This window comes from Scomber scombrus, chromosome 3, assembly GCF_963691925.1.
Source record: "Scomber scombrus chromosome 3, fScoSco1.1, whole genome shotgun sequence".
Classification (NCBI taxonomy): domain Eukaryota; kingdom Metazoa; phylum Chordata; class Actinopteri; order Scombriformes; family Scombridae; genus Scomber; species Scomber scombrus.
This window is the reverse complement of record NC_084972.1, coordinates 14,616,184-14,627,541: the sequence shown is the minus strand read 5'-3', so window position 1 is coordinate 14,627,541 and position 11,358 is coordinate 14,616,184. Positions and strand designations below refer to the sequence as shown.

The 11,358-nt window shown below is 38.3% G+C and overlaps 1 protein-coding gene across 2 annotated transcripts; it reads left to right on the top strand.

The window, feature by feature from the left end:
- Positions 1-863: 863 nt before the first annotated feature.
- prelp (proline/arginine-rich end leucine-rich repeat protein) lies at positions 864-9,101 on the top strand. 2 transcript variants are annotated; one of them, XM_062415935.1, is made up of 7 exons: positions 864-953; positions 5,661-6,093; positions 6,183-6,368; positions 6,494-6,651; positions 6,741-6,937; positions 8,130-8,205; positions 8,376-9,101. In XM_062415935.1, exons 2-7 carry the CDS (start codon positions 5,665-5,667, stop codon positions 8,464-8,466), a joined length of 1,137 nt encoding a protein of 378 aa, XP_062271919.1. In that variant the 5' UTR covers positions 864-953; positions 5,661-5,664; the 3' UTR covers positions 8,467-9,101. The 2 variants fall into 2 exon arrangements, with proteins under 2 accessions (XP_062271919.1, XP_062271920.1); XM_062415936.1 differs by lacking the exon at positions 864-953 and adding an exon at positions 1,277-1,314.
- Positions 9,102-11,358: the final 2,257 nt, after the last annotated feature.

Genomic DNA, 11,358 nt, shown 5'->3' with positions numbered 1-11,358 from the left:
AAGAAAATGAGGGAAAAGTGAGGCACATATGTGTATGTACACATGTGTTTTAAACTGTTCCCCACATATGCTCTCCTCATTATTCTTAGGCTGCTGCTCACTCTGCAGGAATGCAGGGCAATGAACACATGTCCACCTCCTAACCCCCAGTGACACATAAGCACACACACACACACACACACACACACACACACACACACACACACACACACACACACACACACACACACACACACACACACACACTTCCTGGAAGACCTACCAAAGCACCCAATGCCTCAGCTAGATCTCGGTAATCAGACTGTTTGAGTTAACTGATGCTGGAGAGAAAAAATCCTCCTGGAGATCTAACTGACACAGAAAGATGCCATTGAGCCAGTGGAGAGATGCTGCTAATGAAAAGCACATGGCAGGATCTGTGTGCAGCCATCTAAACAATAGCGGGGTGGGTGGGAGACAGAGGAGAGATGCAATTACAGCTGTGCTTTCCTTAACAGAGATCTAGCATTCACAGTATTTTTCACACTCTTCTGATATAGAAACACATGCTAACCTTGTTTCTTTTATCTATTTGCGACTAACACTCTTATGCTATGCTGCCACAGAACAAAATGATAACAAACCGTGACACAGTTCAGACACATGAAAGAGTCAGCGGTTTTCCAAAAGGAATTAAGATTAAATCTCACTGGCCGTGTGCCAAGCAGAAGGGGGGAATAAAGAACCACTGTGACCTTGAATGGGGAAAAAAGCCAGGGAACAAACCCAACAAGCATGCTTGTCCACCAGGGGAGAGAGAGAGAAAGAGGGAGGATAGGGGAGGGTTAGGGACGGAGAGAAACAGAGGAAGATAGAGAGAGGGAGGGGTACTGTAGAAAAAGAGTTAGAAAGGCAGAGAGAAGAAAAGACACAAAACTTGTGACTTGACAAAAGAGGGCAGGTACCAGAAGCAGGTAAGAAATGTTATTTGTTGTTTCTAGTGGGACCGTTATAGATGGGACATGATCATCTAAATAAGAAAGCAGGCAAAAGTGCGTTTGTGTTTGAAATGGAGAGCAGAAATTGCTCTGTGTGTTTGTTTTAATTGACTAAGAGGGAATCCTGGCACAGGTACAGCAGAGCCATGCTGGTGTGTTTCTATAGAAACGTTGTGCCACACAAAGTGGTACTCTGTCCTCCAGGGAGCTGCTGTGTACTTTGACTCCTCTATTTTCTCTGCTGCTGCACACTCACCTTGACTTCAGCCTTTTTCATCAGGAGAGTGAGGAGGACTGCTGCTACACAGAAGTTTGAGGAGAGTGAAGCTTTTGTGTTGTGAGTCACTTTGGCTTTGGCTTTTTCTTTTTGCAGCTCATAAAATGGACCATCACAGTTTTCAGGATAGTGCACAATCAGGAATTTTTGTCATCATAAATGTTACTTACCTTGCAGTGAATTTCTAGTCAAACCATTAAATCATTTGTCATTTGAAGCTCTCATGGATCATATTCTTGGATGGGTGTTAACCAAAGAAACCAAAAAAAAAGAAAACATAAAATGAATATTATGAAACTGAAAAAAAATCTTAGGTATGCACCACAGAATCTGATTCACCACAACCTTTAAAACAAACTGTGGTGAATCATTGTATTATAACAGGGTTAGCTTTTAAAAAACCTTCTTTGCAGTGTGCAGTGATTGATTTTTGTTGAGCTGGATGATAATGAGGACAAAGAAGCAGTCATGACAGTGAGGCTGACTGACATGTGCGGATCCTGATGGTGTACAGTTTTGTTTGTCTCACTTTAGGTTATAATCATTTTATTTTATTTTATTAGTGTTTTTTTTGTTGTCTGCATTCCGTCTGACTCCATCACTCCACATCCAGATGGAGTTAACATGGATGTTAATTCAACTTTTGCACAGTTACTGCAGAACAGCCACACCCACATGAGAAAATGTTCTGGCAATAATGTAACATCAGTGCAGACTGGGGAGGAGGGTTTCAGGAAGGGGGCAGATACTTCTGTAACTGTTGATCTAATGTAGAACTGAAACTGTGCATGTTTGTCTGTACATTAACTTCTTTTAACTATTTAGATACATACTGCAGAGATGAGTCATGATAAGCCTATTTGTATGACGTCACATATATCATCATCCAACTCATTTTTCATGATTTGTGTAATTGAGTAGATTAGTCACAGATATTTGCAGACATCTGAGTCATATGTCTGAGCTCTGTTGTGCATAATGTGACTATTATTCAAGTTTTTTTTTCAGTGGATGCTGGTTTCACAAAACGGTGGTGGTCATTTTCAGTTTAATTTGACAGTTTCCATAGTGCAATAAAAGGTGAGAGAATGAGATGAAATGGAAAGGAGCAAAGATTTCTGGTGATCATGAGTTTTGTTCAACTGACAGCTAGAATGATAATAATTAGGGTTTTTTATTATAAATCTCCTGATAAAACAGTCTAATAACGCATTTGAATCCTATAGAGGACTTGATGCTCAGCAAGTACTAAAGTTTAAAGACACCTACACTTGTTTTACTTGTCATATTCAAAACGACCGCAATTACACTGTGGCTGATAATAATTGATAATAAATTAAACATTGAAAGTCATTAGTTATGACTAGTCAAAGTTTCACTGCCCATATCGGGAATCCATCTCTCAGCTAGTCAAACCGGTAATGTTTGTGATGCAGTAACATGAATTCAAGCAAATGATAAAATGATTGTCCACCTGGTGGCATCATAGAGATATCTGTGACACACCGCTGTGAGTGTAGTTCTCATGTTGACATGTGTCAGATTTTCTTGGCGAGGTTACAAATAATTATTGACTGACCCACAAATAATGGGTCAGTCAATAATTATTGACCGACTGCTGCTCATGACAGCAGCACGGAAGGAAGGAGAGCTGGTTTTGAACGAGGGGCCAGGAGGCTCTGGATGGCTGACAGGGAAAAGGATGGGCAGTGCCAGGGAACACCGTCAGAGAAAAGTTCAGATTTATTTTTCCAGGCAGGACACATTCTGGCTCGAAGATTCATTCCTGCCCTGTGATTCATATGTGATGTTTATCAAATAGGCTAAGTGGATTTAATGACCAAAGCATAATAAAAATAATAGTGTGTTTGTGCTGAAACAATGTGTATTTTGACAGGTGTGTGGTGATTATTTACAGCAGGCTTATGCTGATGAGACATAATGCACAGTGCACATCACCATTCAAGGATTTTGAGACGCAATCATCATGTGTTTTCCTCCAATCTAAAAAGTAAATTAATCTTGAAAGCAGTGTAAATGTTTGCAATGGTTAGAAAAACATCTGTATTTGTAGCTTTGGTGTATGCATTTATATACGTCTGCCTCTATGAGGGCTTTGAGGTCAGTACGTTGGACACACATGGACAAACACAAGAACTTTTTAGGCTGCACAAGTCTAAACATACATCAATTACACACCTCAAATCTCTTTCTCTTTGCTCTCTTGGGTATGTCATGGATAGATTTGTATACCATCAATATGCAAAAATACTGTAATGCAACAAAACCTCTTCTTTCACATTAGTCTGAAAAGAGTTTTATGTTAATAGCACAAACTCACTCATGATAAAAGGTCAAATACCATTAAAGTACATGTAAACTATTTACTACACTATATAAACATGGGTTGCAATGTATCAGTGCTTGCAATATGTTTAAACAACAAATTGATTTAATCAGAGTCTCATTTGATTTAGTCCAGTTCCCATTGTCTCTCCTGGGTAAAAGAGCCTTAACCTTCCAGACCTGCAGTCTTCCCCTCCTCAACTCTCCCTCTGGCCCTGTGCAGACAATGGAGCCTTTATACTTAAACCTCTCCTCTCCTCTCTCTCATAAGTACTAATTTCCTGTATTAGAATGTGCCCCTTTTGAATGTAATCACTCGAAACAAATCACTTTGCCTTTCTCAAACTTGCTGACTACATGACACTGCAAACGTCCACCTTCCATTAGTTTAAACTGGGATAACAAATCAATTTACGTCACTTTGACATTATCACATGTCCCATTCCTATTCAATTCATCATAATAGGTTTACAGCAGTAGTTGACATATTTTTATTACTTATTCACAGTAATAGAACCTCTTAGGGATACTGGAAATCTTATACGGACGTTAACCAGACTACTCTCTTAATGTCCTCATTCTTTTCAGCCCTATGGGACAGTGAAGTCATGAGTAGCAACATTTCCACTTATGTACTGTAACAGCAGCAGCAGACTGCAATATTTGATTGTAAAAGTGATGTTGAAAATCAAAGAGCAGTAAAGTGAAAGCTTGTTGGACGTATTTGTTTCATGATCAACATCCAAAACAAACCTGTTTCATGTTTGTAGTGATTCAGCTGTTTTGGCCAGTTCAAGCCCCAAAAATCTCTATCTCAGTGTAACTGTCTGCAGCAACAAAGGTTGAACAAATCAAAGATCAAAAGGCAAACACAAACAGTTGGTTGCTGAGGTTTGCGAATTCTCCGAGATAACCGTCTTGTTCTGAACTGAGCCTCTGAATACCTGATAATAACTGAAGCAGGGCTTTTGCACACTTGAGCGTCAGCACTGGCCAAGAAGGGAGAGAGAGACAAACACAAAGAGGTCCAAATGCATTCCAGTTATTAAATCTATTAAATCAATTATTTTTATGGGAAGGATCAGCTGACCATACTGGCTAACCAACAGAACCAAAATGACAGGTGATGTGTTGAGGGGCAGCTTCTTTCTCTCAATAAACCTTTTTACATAAACCTTAATGTGCTTTACAAGCTGATGACAAAACAGAAGAAGAAAAATGGATTTAGAACCAAAAATAAAAAAGTTAACTGAACAAGACAACAATAAAAGATGGGGAGTATAAAGGATAAAGATTAAAAAAAAAAAAAAAAAAAAGAATTATACAATGAATAAAATAACAATACAATTATACTACAGAAATAAATAAATAGTAAAACAGAATAAAATAAGTATAAATAGTAAACCCATAAAATTATAAAACGCTACATAAAAGCCAGACTGAATAGACAGGTTTTTAGTTTATGTTTAAAAGTATCTATATTTTCAGATCCTCCGAAGGCTGTTCCTGCAACTCAGAATGTAAACAGCTAAAAGTAGCATCACCAAAAGTTTTTGTTGGGCTTTGTGGACCAACAAAAAAAGAAGAACCTGAGCATCTGGGGGGCCTCCCTGTTTCATAAACCAAAAGCATTTCTGAGAGGTGGTCTGTTGCAAGACCGTGTAGTGCGTTGAAAGAATTAGTAAATTTAGTTAATTTAAAATCAATGCTAAAACTAACAAGTGACCATTGTAAAGACTTTAGATGTGTGCTCTCCTTTTGGTCTTTGTCAGAACTTGTACAGCTGGCATAATTTAGAATTTTTCAGCAGACCAGAAGGGAAAGCATTATTGTAGTCCAGCCTGCTTGTTGTTAACACGTCTAGTGTCTCTGGCCTCTTTTCAAATGATAAAATGCTGTTTTTGTGAAATCCTGCACATGAGCTTTAAAATTAAAATCAGAATCAATGGCCTTCTAGATTTCTTGTTTCTTGGGTTGGGTTGAATCCTAATGTTGTCCTTGTGGGTTGAGTCCTATGTGATGCTGTAGAAAGTAAAAATCTGATTTATGCTCTATTTTAGGACCATGAAGGCCGGCGTGGTACTCTTCTCTGCATTGGCTCTGTTCCTCTTGATGGGGGCAGTGTTCACCCAGAGACCTCGGCCAAAGAAACCCACCAGACGTCCACCCACCTCCAGGAAGCCTGCCCCCCAGCCTGCTGTACCAGCAGTGCCAGAGCCCCAGGAGCCCACAGACTTCCCCCCGCCTATCCTGGGCCCACCTTCTATTTTTCCCGACTGTCCCCGAGAGTGTTCATGCTCCCCAAGCTATCCAAACTCTCTCAACTGTGAGAACCGGAACATCCGTGTGATCCCTATCATCCCATCCAGAACCCACTACTTATACCTGCAGAACAACTACATCTCGGAGGTGACAGCAGAATCGTTTGTCAATGCCAGTGACGTCCGCTGGATCAACCTGGCAAACAACCGCATCCATCGAATAGACAAAGAGGTCAGAGAGTTTCCTCCATTTTTATTCATTAATTAAAAATCCCATGAAACCATCTAAAAATTGGTTTTCTGTATCTTTCTCTTGTGCAGGTGTTTAAGAAGATCCCTTCTCTGTTGTACCTCTATGCACATCATAACCATCTGAAAGAGGTCCCTTCAGGCCTTCCAGCAAGCCTGGAACAGCTTCGCCTCAGTAGGAATCGCATTTCCAAGATCCCTGCTGGTGCCTTCAGCAAGATGGGGAATCTGACTCTGCTTGACCTGTACCACAACCAGGTGAACCTCTCTACTTAGATGTAGCATCTTACTACACTTCTGTTGTATAGGTATGAACAGCATCAATCATATTTTAAGCATTTGAGAACCAATCATGAATACGTTCCTGGTGTCTTCCCTCTCAGTTGAGTGACAACGACCTGGGAAAGAACATATTTAAGGACTTGAGTGCCCTGATGCAGCTTAATCTGGCCAACAATGTTCTGAAAAAGATGCCTGCTGGGATACCAAGTGGCCTCATACAGCTTTTCCTGGACAGGAACCGTATTGATGACATCCCAAGGCAAGTACACAGTGTACAGGTGTCTGCATGCATTATTAGATGTTGGCTGGATGGGAAATTTCACAATTTCTGTATATCATTCTTTTCAGAGACTACTTCCAAGGATTCTCTCACCTGGCGTTCGTGAGGCTGAACTACAACCAGCTGAGTGATAAAGGAGTTCCCAAAAATGTGTTCAACATAACCACCCTGCTTGACCTGCAACTCGCCCACAATCAGCTTGCCTCTGTTCCTCGCTTCAATGGACACCTGGAGCACCTGCACCTCAACCACAACAGCATTGAGAGTAAGACTTTTCAAATGGACTTTTTTGTAAAATGCCCTGAATGTTTTTTTTATTGTGATCAAATGTTTTTACTTATTTTTTAACATATGTCATTGTGCATTCACTTAACTATTCTTAATCACAGAAGACACACACTAACCCACCCCCCACCCCCATAGAACATCATGATATTCTACATGACACAGGATTGAATCACAAAATGATTACAAGACATAACTACAACCACAGAAAGGGTCAAAACAAAGCAAATTAGAACTACCCCACCTTAAGACAGTGATCTGGTCAATAAAACAACCAGATCAATAACATTTTCAACTTGATTGGATATACACAAGAAAAAAAAATCACTTTTAAGACTAAACAGATCCAAGGTGAGGACAAGCACAAAAGCAGCCACAGTAGACTATGTACACTAGTGTGAAAGCTATAATTCCTGTATTTTAGCATACACAGGAGTTTTCAATAATTGGCTACTTAGACATCTACATTAAGTTGGGTAAAGCTATGCTGGGAATTTCCCCAAACATTTTAACGTCACAGTAGGGAAAGCACAGGTGTAAATAATAAAATCAATGACGGCAGAACTCTACTGATAAGAGACATGTAATCAGCCAATCGCTATGTGGGATATACCAAGCTCTGATTAACAACAGACTCCCTGAACTGAGTATCTCACTACACTACAAAAAAAGTGTTTTTATGTCTGAAGTTGTTTTTAAAGAATCACTTGACCTACTTTCTCATAAACCTCATTATGTAAGTTTCTTTATGTGGCTTAATCTATCTCAAGCCAATATTTGTGTACGTGTGTTTTTTATATTAATATGTACAAGGTCATATCAGGGCTGTTTGTCAGCATTTTGAAGTTCTTCTGCCCCCTAGTGGCCACAACATTGAATCGCCGTGCCTGAAAATCTAATTGCTGTTGTTGAACATTCTTTTTTTTTTAACCAAGAACAAGCATTTCAGTCGAACACAATGAATCCATGATTATCATAAGCTGATCTATCTACAGATTGTTTGGAGTCAAAAATAGACAAGTAAAATAAATATGACACAAAATTTGACACATAGAGACATAATTTAAATGATCACACTCAATTGGCAGATTGTTTTTATTCTTGCTTGTTTGAAGGGAAATAACATTTGAGGACTGGATGTTTCACTTTATGATTGTGTGTTTTCCTGACAGGCATCAACGGCACCCTGCTCTGCCCGTACAGCCTGCAGGCTCTTGAGAGCGATAACAGCGTGGTGCCCAGATTAAGGTATGTATGTCACATTATGTCACATCTTAGTGCTCAACAATACAAACTGGTACAGTAGCACCCTTTGTCAGGAAGTAAACAGGAAGTAAATAATAGTTTCAGGAACTAATGGGTTTTGAAAAGCAGGCGTCATGGTTATGGTATGCTAAGTACCTGTTCTGTTGCTTCAGGTACCTGCGTTTGGATGGAAATCACCTGAGCCCTCCTATCCCGCTGGATGTCATCATGTGCTTCAGACACCTTCACTCTATTGTCATTTAGGAAGTTAAAGGCCCAGGGGCTCGCGCTCACACGCACGCACACGCACGCACACACACACACACACACAGACACACACACACACACACACACACACACACACACACACACACACACACACACACACACACTCACATAATGAGGAATTGTTTTACTGAAAGACTCCAAATACATCCATAAAGCTTTGACGGTTCAAGCTTTTCGACTTTGAGGATAAGTTGCCAAAAATTGGATATGACTTTTGGGGTTACGTTTTGGTAGGAGTTGCAATTTATCAGTCTTTTTTTGTTTGTTTTTCTTTTTGTTTATGAATATACAATTTAAAAAATTGAATGAGGAAATCCTGAAAATACAGGTACATTGACAGACATGCTACAGATATGTAGGGTAGTTATGTTCATAAGCAGATGTGACCAGAGTAGAGCTGCAACCATGTAGAACAGACAGACCTGCATTTGAAGAACCAGTTTAAACATAACTACCATGTAGTTGAAACTGTCCAAAATGTGCCTGTGATTTTCAAGGTACTCCATGTAAAAATCTCATATTAGTCTTTTTATTCATATTCTTCTGTATATTATTCTTCTGTATAAAGAATCTTTGTACAAATAATGAAAAAATAAAAGTTTTTTCTTTGGTCATTGGAAGAATTCATTTGAGAAAACGGATATCTCCATTTTTAAGTTTCATGAATCATGTTGATTTTTTTTGTTCATTTCAGTTTTTGTTTACAGTCATTTCATTGGAAACTGCCCCAACCTGGAAAAACATTAACTATTTTACAGTATTACTTATTGTTACTCAGTGTTTCACAGTATTTAGTGTTACTCAGTACTCTTTGTTTCACAGTATTCAGCGTTACTCAGTATTTCACAGTATTTCACAGTATTTAGTTTTAATTAAATATTCAGTGTAACTCTGATTTTCGTAGTATTCAGTGAAACTCAGTATTAAGTGTTACACAGTATTCAGCGTTACTCAGTATTTCACAGTATTTCACAGTATTTAGTTTTAATTAAATATTCAGTGTAACTCTGATTTTCGTAGTATTCAGTGAAACTCAGTATTAAGTGTTACACAGTATTCAGTGTTACTCAGTATTTCACAGTACTCAGTTTTAACGCAATATTCAGTAAATATTTTCCAGTGTTCATTGTAATTCAGTAGTCATTGTTTCACAGTATTCAGTGTTCCTCAGTGTTCAGTCACTTATCACTATTCAAATTGATTCAATGTCAGTTTTTAGTGTTCATAGCTCTGTCACAATCTGATTGTTATGCAAATAATATTACAAAGTAGAGGTAGCCATGTTGCTGTCTTTCTTTTTCTTATCCTCCAACCATGTAAAAAGGTGAATGTCCTCTTTGCTCTGTCTCTGACCACGGCCAAACACCAAACTGTCTTGAAAAGTAGGTCTGTGAAATGAATGACTTTGGCAGCGCCAGATTCTGCATAACATCAAGTGCAAGTGTGACATTTTCCTCCACAGGATATAGTATATCATAGAATATACATCCTATTCACCTGTGCTAGGGGTACACTTCTCTGTGTTTTCATCACCTGTGGGTCCTTCAGCTTTAATCAAAGTCAGTCGTGAGAAAGTCAGATTAAAGTCATACAGGATTATGCTGTAATACAGAGTGTAATTATAGAAAAAAAATTTTAAGCTAGATAGAGATCAGAAGAATATAGACAGACAGAAAGACAGACAGACAGACAGACAGACAGACAGACAGACAGACAGACAGACAGACAGACAGACAGACAGACAGTCAGATAGACAGATAGACAGATAGACAGATAGATAGATAGACAGATAGATAGATAGATAGATAGATAGATAGATAGATAGATAGATAGATAGATAGATAGATAGATAGATAGATAGATAGATAGATAGATAGATAGATAGATAGATAGATAGATAGATAGATAGATAGATAGATAGATAGATAGATAGATAGATAGATAGATAGATAGATAGATAGATAGATAGATAGATAGATAGAAAAATAGATTTCTGTCTTTGTTCATGATTGATCTTTTGCTATCCATTTTTTTTGTTCAGATCACAGAACTGAAAAATTCAGCAGTGAAACTGAAAAATGAGAGATCCTGACCAGAGAAAGAAAAGTGTAGAATTTCATAAGCGAATGTCTAACCCTAACCCTTTTTCTTTTTTTTTGGTGTCACATTATTTTTATCCACTTTCAATAAGACCTAAACCTAAATAACCAAATACTTTCAAAGACCTAAAGTGGATTATTCAGCAAAACACAAAACAAGGGATTTATGTTCAAATACTTTGTTCTGAACCATTGTGGCAGTCTGAATGAAGTCAATATACAGGGTGTCCATAAAGTGTCTTTACAATTTAACAAATTTATTACGAAAGCAAATTAATAGACAGATCTGTGGAAATTTAATAATTTAATACTCTATATGGGCACCATTAGTTACACGAAGCACATCAAGACGGTACTCAATTTCTTGCCATGTTCGCTGTAGCATAGCCTCATCAATGGTAGCAATGGCATCAGTGATCTTTTGCTTCAGGTCGTTGATGTCCCGTATCTTTGTTCGATACACGATACACAAATGCAATGTGATTAAAAACTTTGATAACCACTGAGTACATAGAAAAAAATCTGATTAACATATCTCATCAATTGCTTTTGTAATGATTTTTTTTTAAATTGTAAAGAGACTTTGTGGACACTCTGTAGATCCATGTAAGATAGTGAGTGACATTCTGTTGACAGTGCAGACAAAGTCCTGTTTGCAAGTGATGAAGGGAACTTTTCCCTGACCACTATGAAACACCTTTTTCTCTATGTTACATGAATAAGTTTTCACTTTCCTCTACTTTTCATGCCCTGAAGAAGATAAAATCAT